The 14,956-nt window shown below is 51.9% G+C and overlaps 6 protein-coding genes across 6 annotated transcripts; 3 read left to right on the top strand and 3 right to left on the bottom strand.

Moving 5' to 3' along the window:
* Positions 1–1,259: 1,259 nt before the first annotated feature.
* Positions 1,260–2,827, bottom strand: BO87DRAFT_305490 (uncharacterized protein; the record flags this gene model as incomplete). Its single annotated transcript, XM_025619322.1, has 2 exons — positions 1,260–2,509; positions 2,671–2,827. The coding sequence occupies 2 exons, from the start codon at positions 2,825–2,827 to the stop codon at positions 1,260–1,262; spliced, it is 1,407 nt and encodes a 468-aa protein (XP_025481287.1).
* Positions 2,828–3,718: 891 nt separating this feature from the next.
* Positions 3,719–5,700, bottom strand: BO87DRAFT_24909 (putative nucleolin protein Nsr1). Its single transcript, XM_025618865.1, has 3 exons — positions 4,847–5,700; positions 4,508–4,797; positions 3,719–4,456 (listed from the first exon to the last, which is right to left on the bottom strand). Exons 1-3 carry the CDS (start codon positions 5,543–5,545, stop codon positions 3,826–3,828), a joined length of 1,620 nt encoding a protein of 539 aa, XP_025481286.1. The 5' UTR covers positions 5,546–5,700; the 3' UTR covers positions 3,719–3,825.
* Positions 5,701–6,368: 668 nt separating this feature from the next.
* On the top strand, positions 6,369–8,250 carry BO87DRAFT_424703 (dolichyl-P-Glc:Man(9)GlcNAc(2)-PP-dolichol alpha-1,3-glucosyltransferase ALG6; the record flags this gene model as incomplete). The annotated part of the gene is made up of 3 exons (XM_025627250.1): positions 6,369–6,603; positions 6,659–6,821; positions 6,870–8,250. 3 exons carry the CDS (start codon positions 6,369–6,371, stop codon positions 8,248–8,250), a joined length of 1,779 nt encoding a protein of 592 aa, XP_025481285.1.
* A 77-nt stretch (positions 8,251–8,327) lies between these two features.
* BO87DRAFT_457958 (copper metallochaperone COX17) lies at positions 8,328–9,180 on the bottom strand. The gene is made up of 3 exons (XM_025628838.1): positions 8,960–9,180; positions 8,807–8,862; positions 8,328–8,748 (listed from the first exon to the last, which is right to left on the bottom strand). Exons 1-3 carry the CDS (start codon positions 8,985–8,987, stop codon positions 8,608–8,610), a joined length of 225 nt encoding a protein of 74 aa, XP_025481284.1. The 5' UTR covers positions 8,988–9,180; the 3' UTR covers positions 8,328–8,607.
* Positions 9,181–9,218: 38 nt separating this feature from the next.
* On the top strand, positions 9,219–11,096 carry BO87DRAFT_375424 (GTPase-activating protein RNA1). Its single transcript, XM_025623038.1, has one exon. It carries the CDS (start codon positions 9,434–9,436, stop codon positions 10,682–10,684), a length of 1,251 nt encoding a protein of 416 aa, XP_025481283.1. The 5' UTR covers positions 9,219–9,433; the 3' UTR covers positions 10,685–11,096.
* Positions 11,097–11,471: 375 nt separating this feature from the next.
* BO87DRAFT_356276 (MBL fold metallo-hydrolase) lies at positions 11,472–13,346 on the top strand. Its single transcript, XM_025621365.1, has 4 exons — positions 11,472–11,839; positions 11,920–12,067; positions 12,126–12,497; positions 12,562–13,346. Exons 1-4 carry the CDS (start codon positions 11,612–11,614, stop codon positions 12,852–12,854), a joined length of 1,041 nt encoding a protein of 346 aa, XP_025481282.1. The 5' UTR covers positions 11,472–11,611; the 3' UTR covers positions 12,855–13,346.
* Positions 13,347–14,956: the final 1,610 nt, after the last annotated feature.

The raw sequence follows: 14,956 nt of genomic DNA, 5'->3' as shown, positions 1-14,956 counted from the left end.
GCTTGTCACATTATTATTCTCCTCGCGATATCAAATAGAAATCTGAGGTTGCGATTATCTCCTCTACATCAACAACTCTTCGAGATCCTCGAAAGCAGGATCCCAATTACACTTCCTTTCTTCCAAATCCCACTACTCTACATAGATCATTACCTCACCAGTCTCCTTGGATGACGAAGTATATCGAATAGAACCCCAGTGGTTTATTCCACTCCTCTACAATACAAAGAATAACTCCGGGGTCCACATAGCAAGCATTACCCAGTGAGTGGGATGCGATGCGATAGCAATCAAAACAAACTCCACGGGCCCGAAGAATCACACTGCACTGCACTGCTTACTGTGATGTGGAAGGGGGAAGAACTTCCAACAGGCCGTGTGTATCCTCAGTGTCTGTGGTTACTATGTCTAGCATGTTGGATGCTAAGAGGATCATGTTTGTTGTTTGTCGCTTGTGGGTGGTGGGTGGGTGGATGTCATGGCTACGGTGCCATTTCTGTATTGGGATGATGGAACACAATTCCTACATATTCAGAGCGATGAAAGGTATAGGATTAATTCGTTGTTACTGTTGTTGGATTGATGTGTTTATGGTGGGGATTGGATTATTGTGAGAAGGGGGTGTCCTTTGTATAGTGATGTATTGGAGATGTCTTGTGTCTGGGAATGGAAGGGTATGAGCGGGATAATGGAATGATCCAATTCAATCCAATTCTTATTCTTATATTCAATTGAGCATTCTATCGTAAATTAGGGTGAGACTACGGAAATAAAGAGTTCAACTTTGGGGTTGGGGTTTCGGAGGCTTTTGTGGATGGGAGAGGATTGGAATGGATTAGATTAGATGTAATGTTGTGCTCTGCTCGATCTATTTAAAGCAAGGATATCTAACTACTGTTCTGGTTGTGTCTTACTGCTTGAACTAAAGTAGTATGTCGAATTACTCGTGTATTGACTAGCTGTCAAGGGGAAAGGGGTATAACTGCAACTAAATACTCACTCCAAACGCCATTCCAAACATCAATCCTAATCTCAGCCAACAACTACTTTTCCCGCGGCTCCACAAATGATCCAAGAACATCTCATAGACCGACGACCGGAAAGCCTTGCTATGCATGCAATCCGTCCTTCCAAACAGAGGAGACATAGGAAAAGCAGCCAACGAATGTACCGCACCAAATAATCATAGCTTCATATCCCGTAATCACCATTATCGTTAGCACTCATATAAACGAACTAGATGCAGTGTATATGGTCAGTCACGCAATGATGCCTGACCCAGAGGTTCCTGATCCCCAGCGGATACGTTTGAGACCACCTCGAACTGCTTCTTGGTCACAGCCCGCCGCTGCTCGGCCGGGCACGCCAGTATCGCCAGCCACGGTCATTCCCGTGCTGGCCTCCAAGCGCCCGACTTCGCGGCCCAGCACGTAGCCGGCGGAGAAGCTGATGGCTGAAAACAAGACGACAACACCCGCGCTGATCACCCAGGTCATGACGGTGGGACTGGCAGTCGAAGCATCCGCTATGCTGGCTCGACGGCCCTTCTTTGCAGAGGAGTGGCTACGTTCTTTGGATGGGCTGGACCGCCGCTTGGCTCGAGGGGCCGACTGGACATCGCGGGGTGAGTATGCGGCCGGCTGCGGAGTGGGTCCCTGCCGCGGGGTCCGAGTGGGGACAGTTGCTTCCGTCCCTACGGCTTCCTCGCCAACTTCTCCTCCCATCGCTACTGACTCCGGTACTAAGCGGAAGGAAGATGGGTGGCCTCGAGAAGGACTGGCCTGTGAAGGGGGAGGGTCGGATTTGGGCAGACCGCGGGCCGCAGCGGCACAGGAGAGCAATGTGGATAGACTGGCACGCAGAGCGGCGTCGTGATCCGCGTGGTGGGACGGTGAGATCATATTGAATGGACTGTGTTGCTGGGAGGACCTCCGTGTGGAGCGTATACTTGCTTGAGAGTTTCTGCGGATCGCTGTGCGACGGCTGGAGTTGGACACCTCACTTGGCTGTGAGCGGTGTCCCCCGGTAGGCCTCCACGAAGTGTTCTGAGATGCAGGTGGGTGCGAGAAGACGTTGGGCTGAGGAACAAAGGGAGCTGAACCCATACGCATTCCCAACGCCGTCGAGTTGTCATCATCATCATCATCATCATCATCATCATCCTCATCGCTGGCATCATCGGAAGCGGTCGAAGAGGGGCCAGGTCCCGGGACGAACGGGGTGGGTAAAGCTTGACGGACCATGCCCTCGTTCGAACTGCTGAGGACGCGGTCCGACTCGCTCTCACTCTCCTCGTATTCGTCTTGGCTACTGCTTTGTTCGCGGGACGAGTAGTCGACTTGGGCGGTGGTGACGGCAGCCAGCCGCTGCAGACGGCGCCGTCGGCTGCGATGGTATGCACCAGCTTCATCCTGCTGGACGCGTAGACCCGTGGTGATAATATCGTCGTTGGTGCCGGCGGAGGAGAGGGAAGAGGATGAGGGCTGTGAGGAGACCTCGATCCAGGAATCTATATAATAACGTAGTGAGTACATGGTGGTGGTACAAGCAATAGTGACTTTTGAAAGAGGACTGGCAATGCATGCAGATCGGAGTGAATGAAGATGCAGGGGAAAGGTGCAGACATGCCAGGCGTAGGGCAAATATCTGGAGAAAACCAGGATGACGCACCTTCGGATCTCGTGGGCGCAACAGCAGCAGGCGACCGGGACTGCTGGAAGGCGTGAGGCTCGCGCGACGGCGGCTGATGGGCTTCTCGCCTCAGTCGCCCGACCGATCGAGGGTCATCGTGCACCTGACCCAGTAGGTCATAGTGGTTGGGTTGCATGATGTGAAGAGGAAGAAGGGTAACGGGAGAGAGTGACGAGAGGGGGTGGGAGGAGGAGATGAAGCAGTAGAGTAAGGAAAGAAGAAGAATAAATAAGAAGGTAGAAGTAGAAGTGCGGTGATGAGATGAGATGAGATGAGATGAGATGAGTGACCAGGCAGGCAACACACGGTCAGTCAATCCTCAGACCACGGGGAATGCAAGCGGACCGTTCAGCTCATACGCTGAGCGGTCAGAAAAGGGCGGGGTTTGGGATGCAACAGTTCAGTTTTGAATGGTTGATTGGGGGGAGGATCCGTTAAGATTATCTTATCAGTACTTAAGTGGGCAAGTGGATGCTGGCAGTTACTGTGAAGAAGAAGAAAGCATGGATGAAATTGTAGGTTGAGTTAGGTTTGAGTTCTCTGTCAGTTCTCCAGCATCCAACCTGGAGTTCAATAAAAGAAGATACCTCCTGCTGCTGCTGCTTCTTCTTCTCTATTCACTCAGGTTGAACGGGATAATCCAAGGACAACAATAGACGCGAGCAACAAGCGAGAGAGACGGGGAGAATAAGAAGGGGGAGGCGAGCACGAGGGCTGGTCCATCATCCGACCCTCAACCAGCCTTTTCCCACTGCACAGCTGACTTGTTCCCCCCGCTGCCTCTTCCCGCTGATAGGCCCACCATCACGCACTCGCAGCAGATCTGGTCGATCCGTGCCACCCCATTCACCCAAACAAAGACCAGCCCTTAAGAGAAAAAAAGAAAACAAGAAAAGTAACATCATTCTGGTCATAGCCATTCATTAAATTGGTATGGTATGCTACCTAGATAAAACAGGCACATAGCTACCTAGCTACCTAGCTAGCTAGCGTGACATAATGCAGACAACTTTTGGGGTACCAGAAACAGTGAGGAATAATGACAATAACCCCGGAACCATAACCCATTGCCCAAAACAAAAAGCAGTCTAGAAAAACATAGGTATACGTCGGTTAGTACTCTTACACACTGACTTAGAAGGTGACCTTGGTGCCCTTGTACTCGGGGATACCACCGCGAGCCTTGTTGGGGGCACCACCACCGCGGCCACCGAAGCCACCACGGCCACGGCCACCACGGTCACCGAAACCGCCACGACCACCGCCGCGACCGCCGAAGCCGCCACGGCCACCACCGCGACCACCACCGCCGCCGCCGTTGTTGGCACGGGGAGTGCTGAAGTCCAGACGCACCGGGCGTCCGAGCAGGTCAGCACCCTGGAGCTCGTTGAAGGCAGCGCGGGCCTCGTCGACGGAGGAGTACTGGACGTAGCCGAAACCCTTGGGGCGGCCAGAGTCGGGGTCGGTGGGCAGACGGATACCGAGGATGCTACCCTTCTCACCGAACAGCTCGCCGACGGAGTCCTCGTTGGCGTCGAAGGGAAGGTTTCCGACAAAGAGGGTGTCACTCTCGGGGCTGGCCTGGTCACCGAAGGAACGGGCACGAGCGTTGGCGCGGTCCTTGAAACCACCCTGCTGGTCCTTGTTGGCGGGACGGCCAGTGGCATAGTCCAGGTTGATGACACGTCCGTCGATCTCAGCACCCTTCTTGGCCTCGAAAGCCTTGGCGGCATCGACGGCGTTGGTGTACTCAACGTAACCGAAACTAGAAGAGTTTAGCAATGGCTTGATAAATATGGAAGACGAAAGTACTCACCCACGAGAGCGGCCAGTGTCACGCTCAGTCATGATACGAACACCGGAGAGCTCACCGAAGCTCTCGAACTCGGACTGGAGCCAGGCCTCATCGACGTTCCAGGACAGGTTACCGACGAACAGGTTGGCGGAAGCACCAGGAGCAGGGTCCTCGGTCTTGGACTTCTTGGGGGTAGCGGAGGTCTCCTCCTCAGCCTTACGCTTCTTGGAGGGCTTCTCGCTCTCCTCAGACTCAGAGTCAGAGTCGGAGTCGGAAGAGTCGGAGTCAGAGTCAGAAGAGTCGGAAGACTCCTGGGGACGTTAGCATTAAACAAACAAACGAAAGGGATAAACAGCATACCTTCTCGGCCTTCTTCTCCTTGGTCTCCTCCTCGCTCTCAGAGTCAGAGTCGGAGTCAGAGTCGCTCTCGCTGGACTCCTTCTTAGCGGCCTTCTTGGGGGCCTCCTCCTCAGACTCAGAGTCGGAGTCAGAGTCAGAAGACTCAGACTCGGACTCGGCCTTCTTGGTCTCCTTCTTAGCAGGTTTCTCATCCTCGGACTCGGAGTCAGAGTCGGAAGACTCAGACTCAGAGTCGCTGGATTCGGCCTTCTTAGCAGCCTTCTTGGGCTCCTCCTTGGTCTTCTTGGCAGGCTTCTCCTCCTCGCTCTCGCTGCTAGAGGCGTCGTTCATCTCCTCATCGCTGTCAGAGTCGGAAGACTCAGACTCAGACTCGGAAGACTCGGACTCGGACTCAACCTTCTTGCCCTTCTTCTCGGTCTTCTTGGCGGGCTTCTCGTCCTCACTCTCGCTGCTGGAGCTGGAGTCGGAGGCCATCTCCTCGTCGCTGTCGGACTCGGACTCAGAAGACTCGCTGGGAGTAGGCTCCTTCTTCTTCTTCTTGTCCTTCTTCTCCTTGGAGGCAACCTCACGAGCAATCTGCTTGCTCTTGGCCTTGGGGGACTGGGAGGACTTGGTCACACCAGCAGACTTGACCTTGCTAAGGGCCTTGTCAACCGGCTTCTCAGAGCCCTTCTTGGTAACGGACTTGGTCTTGGACATTTTGATCTGAAGGGAATAGTGGTTAGTCCAAGAGACAATAGACAGAGTAATAGGAAGAAGGGAAGAGACGAACCAAATAAACTGTAAACTAAGCAAGTATACAGAGAAAAGCTAGGAATGTGCGGCAGATCTTATAATCCCACAATCACCCGATTTGTAATGGAAATTTTCAAATACCCACAGGTAACCCACAACGACAGTGTCTAAGCCCACACGAGACGACAGGGAAGCTACCGTCTATGATATGAAACCCACGAGAGTATCCCACAGATCCCACAGAATAGATGTAGTATGCTACAGCCCACAGCCCTCAATGCAAGAAGCCCACAGAGTGTCTGTTGAAGCGCACCGTTAGATATACAATGAAAAGAGATGAGCACTTAGTTGAAGAGACAACCAAGTGAAGAAGAGTGATAAAAAATGATGGAAAAAGGTGAAGGGGAAGAGTAGGACAGGAATGAAGGAAGAAGAAAAAATCCCAGCTGGGGAGCAGCTCTGATAAGGCGACTGAACGCAAAAAAAATTTGGAGGCTGGCAGAAAAAAATCAACAGCACCTACCGCCTGCTGCAGCCAGGCTAGCCCAGGAACTAAGTGGGGAACTGGCTGGGAGACTAACCCGACTGGGCCCGACTCCGACCAGGCTTCTCATTGGTCCACCAGCAGACCGTTGGAACCAGAGTGTCCCTCCGCAGTCAACCACATCCAGCCAGTCCACTAAATATCGACTCCAACTACCTGTCATTCATTTGGACCTGTCACGGTTGCTCGACATTCACACGCAGTCAATGGAACTCTTTTGAATTGGTCCATTGCTCGTGAATCATGGCGCCTCCTCCGTCCTCATACCGTCCGCGGAAGAAGAGAAAGCTTCCCTCGTCTTTCGCCGGCTCTAACAATTCTCTCATTGTTGACGCTGGAGGGAAAGCCTCCCCAGCTTTCCCATTGGTGTCTTTCCTCTGGTCTGCTCGCGCTGGTGTCTCACAATGGCTCGTGCTACCCTTGATATTGATGGCAGTGGGATTGTTTCGCTGGGCTGTCAGTTTGTGGGGATATTCTGGTACGCAAATCACTACCATCTCCTATACCTAGGCGTCACTTACTAACGGTCACAGGCTTCGGAGTACCCCCTATGCATGGTGACTTTGAAGCACAGAGGCATTGGATGGAAATCACGACTCATCTGCCCATCTCCAAATGGTACCTGTACGATCTGCAATACTGGGGTTTGGACTACCCGCCGTTGACTGCATACCACAGCTGGTTGCTTGGAAAACTGTACGTCATGCTACTCCCATCGGTCGTGATTATAGACTGACTGAGCAGTGGCTCTCTCTTTGACCCCGCATGGTTTGCCTTGGACCAGTCTCGTGGCATCGAAGACCCCTTGTTGAAAGTGTTCATGCGTGGAACAGTGATTGCTTCGGAATACCTTGTCTACATCCCGGCCGTCGTTACCTTCCTGCGCCGCTTCACTCGCATGCAGAGCGTTCCGGTTTGGTCTGCTTCAATCGCCCTCACTGCGATCCTCCTACAGCCGGCGACCATCCTCATTGACCACGGACACTTCCAATATAACACGGTGATGCTGGGACTGGTTGTTGCGAGCTTGGATGCCATTCTGGCTGGACGCATGTTGTGGGCCTGCATCTTCTTCGTGGGTGCTCTGGGTTTCAAGCAGATGGCCTTGTACTATGCTCCGGTCATGTTCGCCTTCCTCCTTGGTGTCTGCATCTTCCCTAAGATTCGCTTCCTCCGTCTCATCTGCATTTCCCTTATCACCCTTGTCGCATTCGCTGTCCTGCTTGCACCAATGCTCATTGGTGCGATTGGAATCGAGGCGCAAGCAACCCTGGCATATGCCCCTCCGCCTCCTCTTCTGCAGATTCTTCCGGTTGAGCTGGACAAGAGTTCCGTGCTTTACGCAGTCATCTTCCAGCTGACTCAGATTATCCACCGCGTTTTCCCCTTTGCTCGTGGTCTGTTCGAGGACAAGGTTGCTAATGCGTGGTGTGCCATCCATACTTTCTACAAGCTTCACCGCTTCGAGGCCACTCTGCTCCAACGCATGTCCCTTGGAGCGACGCTGGCATCCATTGCTGTCCCCTGCGCCATCATCTTCCGTCACCCGCGTGCATCGCTACTTCTCCCAGCCCTGTCAAGTGTAGCCTGGGGCTTCTTCTTGTTCTCATTCCAGGTGCATGAGAAGAGTGTTCTCCTCCCCTTGCTCCCCATGACTCTTCTCCTGGCCGGAGATGGCGGACTAAGTAGAGAGACTCGGGCCTGGGTGGGCTGGGCCAACATGCTTGGCTCGTGGACCATGTATCCTCTTCTGCAGCGTGACGAACTTCGGATTCCTTACTTCGTTATGACTTTGCTTTGGGCCTACCTGTTGGGACTCCCTCCAACTTCATTTGGAACATTCCGCCGCCGTGCCTCTTTGGAAGACACCACCCCGGGCGCCGAGCTTCATGTGCTGACCAAACTTCTGCACGCCTGCTTTTACCTTGCCATGATTGCGTGGCACGTTCTTGAAGCCTTCGTGGCACCCCCTCCTGGCAAGCCGGATCTCTGGGTGGTGCTAAATGCTCTCATCGGTGCTGGAGGATTTGGAATTGCATATTTGTGGTGTTTCTGGAAGCTGATCCAGCAGTGCCGCAGGATCGACCAGAAGGCAGCCGAGGAAACGGAGAAGAAGAACCAGTGAGGTTGCTGGCGGTGATTTCCTTTCAGTCTACTTGATTCTCTCGTGATACCCATTTTGATGTTCGGGACTGCCTTGGGCAGATCTTATCGGCGATAGACTGCGCGTTGTGCTTCTTGCGCCTGGCAGAGATAAAAGCGGTTGCTTAAGCCTTCTCTTCTTACAATATCCCAGAACATAATGACATAGATAATATACATTTATTGCACAAGAAGGGAGATGCTCCACGTCGGACGATGACCTATACAATACATGTAACCCAGAATAAACCCATAACCGAACACCATATTTGCATGCGCTGAACTCTATGTATCATCCTCGTTGTGCAGTTGTCCCGGTAGCAGTCGGGTATGGTGCAGCTTAGACCTTGAAGCCGTAGCCAGCCATGCAGGCCTTGTACTGCTCGATCAAGGGCTTGCACTCCTGTGTGGGGTCGTCGGTCTTGGAGAAGAGCATGCAGTCATCGCGGGCGGTCTTTTCGGTCTTGCAAACGCAGCATGGCTGTGACTGGGTCAGAACATCTGACTGATTATCTGTGTCGCATAGGTCATGAGCGTACCTTGGGCTTTTCCGCGGGAGCCGACTCGGCAGGAGCAGGGGCAGCAGCCTTCTCAGCTGTTGTCAGGGAGGATTGTCAGCTCTGAATGACTCCGATATACTAGCGAGACAAGAGGTATGGAGCATGCGGCGAGCATGGATGGGAGATACATACTGTTGGAGGAACCGAACAACCACGACATGACGAAGAATTAAATGTCAATAAAGAAACGGATTCAGTGAAGGACAATGGATAGAGAGCGACAGGATTGACGACGAAAGCGAACAGCAGTCGGAGGCAGAGCAAGACGAAAAGATGCTGAATAATGATGCGATTGCCCGGAAACGGCGGAGATGGTGCCTACAGTCGGCCGGAGCGGCGGTCGTGGAAAATTGATGGGAACAAACGGAAATAATTGGGTTGTCAGGGGAATGCTGCATCACGGCCCGCTGCTTCATCAAGTCTTTCTTTCTTTCTTCACTTTTTGCCCCTCCACGGTCGCATTGCCTCCCACGCTCATTGTCTTTGCTTTTCCTGCTACCATTCAGCCGTTGCTTGCCAGGATCTCCATCGAGTCCTACTACTTTGATTCTTTTGCACCCTTTCTGCATCGCACTGTGCAATTCCACCCCTGAAATTTACCCCACCATGGCCCCTCCAAAGGTCTTCTCTATCGAGGGCAAAGGCCTCAAGCTCGATTCCGCTGAGGATATCGAGTCTCACATCAAGCCTCTCCTCGAAGCTACCGACTACACTGAGATCCGCTTCGGAGGAAATACTCTGGGTGTTCCTGCTTGCGAGCGTCTCGCCGCTGTGCTTTCTACACAAAAGAGCCTCGAAGTGGCTGAACTTGCCGACATCTTCACCTCTCGTCTGCTGAGCGAGATTCCCGACGCTCTGACCTTCCTCCTTAATGCCCTTCTCGAAATCACCACACTCCACACCGTCAACCTCTCCGATAATGCCTTCGGCGCCAACACCCAGAAGCCCCTCGTCGACTTCCTTGCTCGCCACACCCCGCTCCGCCACCTGATCCTCAACAACAACGGCATGGGCCCCGAGGCTGGTTCGAACATTGCGAAGGCGCTTACAGAGCTGGCTCAGCGCAAGGAGGATGCCCGTAAGGAGGGCAAGGAGGTGCCTCTTCTCGAGAGCATCGTCTGCGGTCGCAATCGCTTGGAGAATGGCAGTATGGCGGCTTGGGCACGTGCCTACGAGGTGCACGCTGCCGGCATGCGCTCCGTCAAGATGACACAGAACGGTATCCGTCAGGAGGGTATCTCGATGCTGCTGAAGGATGGTCTTCGTCACTGCTCTGCTCTGGAGGTTCTCGACCTGCAGGACAACACTTTCACCATCATGGGCTCCACCGCTCTGGCTGGTGTGGTGTCCAGCTGGCCCTCTCTCCGCGAGCTCGGTGTCAGTGACTGCTTGCTGTCCGGCCGTGGTGGCGTCAAGGTCGCTCAGGCCCTGGCTGAGGCCAAGAACCAGAAGGTCGAGACGCTGCGTCTTCAGTACAACGAGATCACCGCCGAGGGTGTCAAGCAGTTCCTGCACGCCACCAAGACTGCTCTTCCTGCCCTGCGTCGTATTGAGCTGAACGGTAACATCTTCAACGAGGATGACAACAACGTGACGGAACTGCGCGAGATCCTGGAGGGCCGTCAGGAGGAGCACGGCCAGGACGATGACCCGGAGGACATGTGGGGTGTTGACGAGCTGGACGAACTTGAGGAGGAGGAGAGCGAGGAAGAGGAGGAAGAAGAGGAGGAGGAAGAGGAAGAGAAGGCCGAGAAGCTTGTCAAGGACGACGAGGCGGCCGAGAACGAAAAGGTTTCCCAGAAGAAGGACGATGATGTCGACAAGCTTGCCGACGTGTTGGGCAAGACCGGTCTGTAGACGCGTCGGGGCTTTTTGGTCACATTTTTACCTCGCCCATCCCCTATTCCCATTTTGTCGCCTCGGTGCAACGGCAGTGACTTCTCGCGTGGCAAGAGCTGGATGCATGGTCGTCTAAACGTGTCAGGCCCAGACTGACCGCGTCCGGTCTACATGTGGCCGGCAGGAGAAGTTTGGAGACGAGATTCCTAATCCAGCCAGAGCACGCGCCTGGTGAAACTGGCTGTTATCTACCGGGAGGTGCCATCGCCCCTTGGATAGAAGCAGTGCTTTGCTTTGAGCTTTGATGTTGCCCTATCAGCGATATGCGTTGAGGGTTAGACGTAGACACGAGCCTTGCCCTTTGCTGATCACAACATGTTACTGCCCGTGTTGTATATAACGTTTAAATGAATGATGTGCATAGCTATGATGAGTTGCAGAGTACGGAGTAGAGAAGTGGGAGTAGAAGAGTCGGTGTAAGTCAAGCCGTGCCACACCACAATAGCACAGTAATGGTCTTAGCTATCTTAGCCGCTCTCGGAGTATCTATCACTACATCCTTTGATGTTTTTGAATTAGATATGATGATATCCACCGATTTATTCAGATTGCATCCTCCGATACTCTCACTGCAGCCTAAGGCACCAAAGCGTCACCTGCACGTCACCTGAGATGAGATGAGCCTCCAACAATCATCCACCTTTACAGCTTACTCTAATCTTTGTCCTCTAATTTATGCTACATCCCCTCAAACAGAATCCCCGACTAGTAATCCTCTATTAAATGGATTCCTACTAACCACAAACCCCCCCCCCCCCTCCCCTCTCCCACCATACACCAACTCCATCTTCCCACATCCCGCTCAAACCCAACACCAATCATTCATCCTACCACAACCACCCCCATAAATAACATCCAAACACATCCAAACAAACCCAAAGCAAGATGTCCGCCTCCTCCCTCGTAGCCCTCGACTCCCTCGAAGCCACCATCCTCATTGACAACGACCTGGACCCCATGTCCCCCATCCCGCCAGACACAGTAGAAGTGACCGGTCTAATGCGCACGCTAGCAACATCCTCTCCGCACGAAATCCACGACCGGGGCGATGCGCATAAGGAGCTTCAAATGGAGGATATATGCTGCTCTGCGCATGGATTGTCGATTCTTGTGGTACGTTATACCCTTTCCATCATCTTTCTCCTTCCTTCCTAGACCTTGGAGGTAGTAATGAAAGCTGAGAAGAACCCCAGACCGCAACAAAAGACAACAAACAGCACACGATCCTCTTCGACGCCGGACCTGAAGGCGACGCCTGGGAGAGGAACGTCAAGCGGCTACGCCCGGATTTGGCGGATGTGGAGGTCGTGCAATTGTCGCATTGGCATCGCGATCATTCTGGTATGTTATTACTTCGTTCATTGAGGTAAAGGGTGGCGTGTGCTAATTGATAATGCAGGTGGTCTTCAACGAGCCATTGAGATGATTACAGATGCTAAGAAGAAGAGAGCCGGTGGGAAATCCGCTGTAACGGTAGTTGATCTTCACCCTGATCGACCGCATTACAGAGGCATGGCTATTGGACATAATATCATCTCGCTGCAGGCTGATCCCACCTTCGAGGAGTTAGAAGCTGCCGGAGGTACGGTGCAGAAACATGCCGATGCGCATACGGTTCTCGAAGACTTCTTCTTCATCTCGGGGGAGATTCCGCGACGGACGGGGTATGAGCATGGGTTGAAGGGGGGGATGAGGTATGATGCGGAAGAGAAGGATTGGTTCTCGGATGAGGGGATTGCGGATGAGAGGTTTTTGATGTGTAGGCTTAAGGGTATGTTATCCATTCCGGTTTGTTTTGATAGTAGCTATTTCTGGGTGATGCTGACTTGATACAGATAAGGGCATCGTCATGTTCACGGCGTGCAGTCATGCTGGTGTGGTTAATTGTGCGCAGCATGCGGTGGATTCGCTAGATGGTGAGGTTCCTCTACATGCTATTGTTGGCGGCTTTCATCTTGCTACTAGTGAGGCGTCGCAGATGGAGAGTACCGTTAGGGATCTGAAGAAGTTGGATCCTGCGGTTATCCTTCCGGGGCATTGCTCGGGGTGGAGGGCTAAGTTTGCGATTGAGAGGAGTATGCCGGGGGCGATGGTGCCTTGTTCGGTGGGGATGAGGATTAAATTCTAGTTCACTGACAGTTTCGCTGGGGTTTATTGTCATGCTGGATAATGTTCTTGGGAGGATGCTACTCTGGTTTGTGTCTATCCAAGACAACTTCAACGACAATGCTCAGTCGAACAGTCGTACCATGGTGATGACTTATGTGACTACAAGAACATCTGGGAGTCATTGTATGCTCATTGTCCTGGTTAGTCTACCATGGTCGAGCGTGGAAGAGTGTAATGGCGGCAGTCGTGCTGCATTGCCATACGCCCGTTCTTATGGAGGTTCGATATCAAACCACAGATACCCACCATGCTCAATGAAAGTCTGTCTCGGATGATATCGCGAGCAGCACAATATCTCTCGCACCAGATCTAAGGGCCGCACCCTTCCGCTTGGAGGATGATAATAGACACCCCAGTGACACCGTTGCATCGGCAGCCTTGGTATGGAACTAGGGTCACAGTGCACATGCGGGCGCGAGAGAGGGGTATCGAGGCATACATATATGGGGCCTAGAAGTGCTTGAACATATAAAAATATGTATATATATATATATATATATATATATATGTATATCAACTCTGGCACGAAGCTGAGTCCGTTTGGATGGATGTTAGGATTGTATATATATCATTGCACAGTTGTACTCTACATACTATATTTACTACACAACTACAACAATCACAGGATTACCACTATTCCTCAACTAAAACACACCACCGTAAACCTTCATCACCCCTACAACTGCAATGCATTCACACAACCAACCCAATTCCTCCATTCCACCGACCCGAACACCACCATCTGACCCATCCATCCATCCATCCACCGCTCACCGACTGCAGTATGATGATGATAGCACAACATGACAGCACCACCCCTCAAGCACGCCAAAACTCAAAACGAAAGCCAAGTACGAGCCCAGCAATCCAGACCGTCACAAACCAAGGGACCAGAAGCAGGCTAGAATGGCTAGAAAGCAGCAGCATCATCCATCACTACGGCATACATGCATACATACATACTGCAATGCACATTCCATACCGCCAAGATTCCATCTATGGATTCATATCTACGGATGATAATTTGATAGTAAATTGAAAGGGTTGTAACGTCATGCAATGCACGAAGGAAAATATTGTAAGAGGTTGGGTAGGTAGGGTTATTGTGCATATACTTTCTATCTACTGTACATGAAGATGAAGAGAGGTGGTATGCAGAGGAAGGGAATAGAGTTAGAGTTAGTATGTTACTTAGTTGGTTGGATGGATTCGTGGTGGGAGGTGATTCGCTTGTATACTGACTTACTCTTCTAATCTCTTGTTAGATTTGAGATAGGTCTATTTGCTTCTGGAGGTAGAGATGAATGAATGAGTGAGGTTGGGGTATAGGCGCAGCAGCTGTATGTATGTGTGTGTGTATGTAGGAAGGAAATTAACATGTCGTGTAACACCATCCATCCATCCATCCATTTACTATCAGTACTATCTAAGCAGTACTGTAAGTATTCTATTCCCTCCCGTTCTTACCATACATACAAACATACATTCTGTACACATATGCATCTACCCAGATTTCTCATGCTGTATGACGTATCCCTACAGAGCACAGCATGAAAGTGATGACGACCACTTACTATACCTGCCAAGTATTCTATCCAATTCTCTAAGTGATTCCTCGTTAATCACTTCGTAGTCGATTACCCTTTTTAACCATTTATGTAGATGCCTGTAAACAACCCATCCATCAAACTCTATATTAAGTATATACTGTAGACTACTAGTACTATACTAGTATCATCATCTGGTCAACCCTGCAGAAGGTTAACAACTACTACACTTCTCACTGTTGATCACCCGCGACTCAAACTTCAGGCTGTGCTGGGCTGGGCTGTGCTATGCTGTGCTGTGCTGTGATTGATGATGATGATGATGATCCCGTCCTTTCCCCTCTCCGCTGGCTGCATTACACTCTACAAGGGAGGAGAGGGGCGGTGCAGGAGGCAGCAGATACGCCCCTTTGCCAAGAACAATAAAAGGGAGGAATGCACGGCAGGGCTTGGCGGGGAGATAAGAGGGGGGAGAAGAAAGGGGTAACTTTGTTTGTTTGTTTGGTATGGAGAT

This window comes from Aspergillus neoniger, assembly GCF_003184625.1.
Source record: "Aspergillus neoniger CBS 115656 unplaced genomic scaffold BO87scaffold_11, whole genome shotgun sequence".
In the NCBI taxonomy this organism is placed as follows: domain Eukaryota; kingdom Fungi; phylum Ascomycota; class Eurotiomycetes; order Eurotiales; family Aspergillaceae; genus Aspergillus; species Aspergillus neoniger.
The sequence above is the reverse complement of the archived record's forward strand: the minus strand, read 5'-3'. Positions and strand labels throughout refer to the sequence as shown.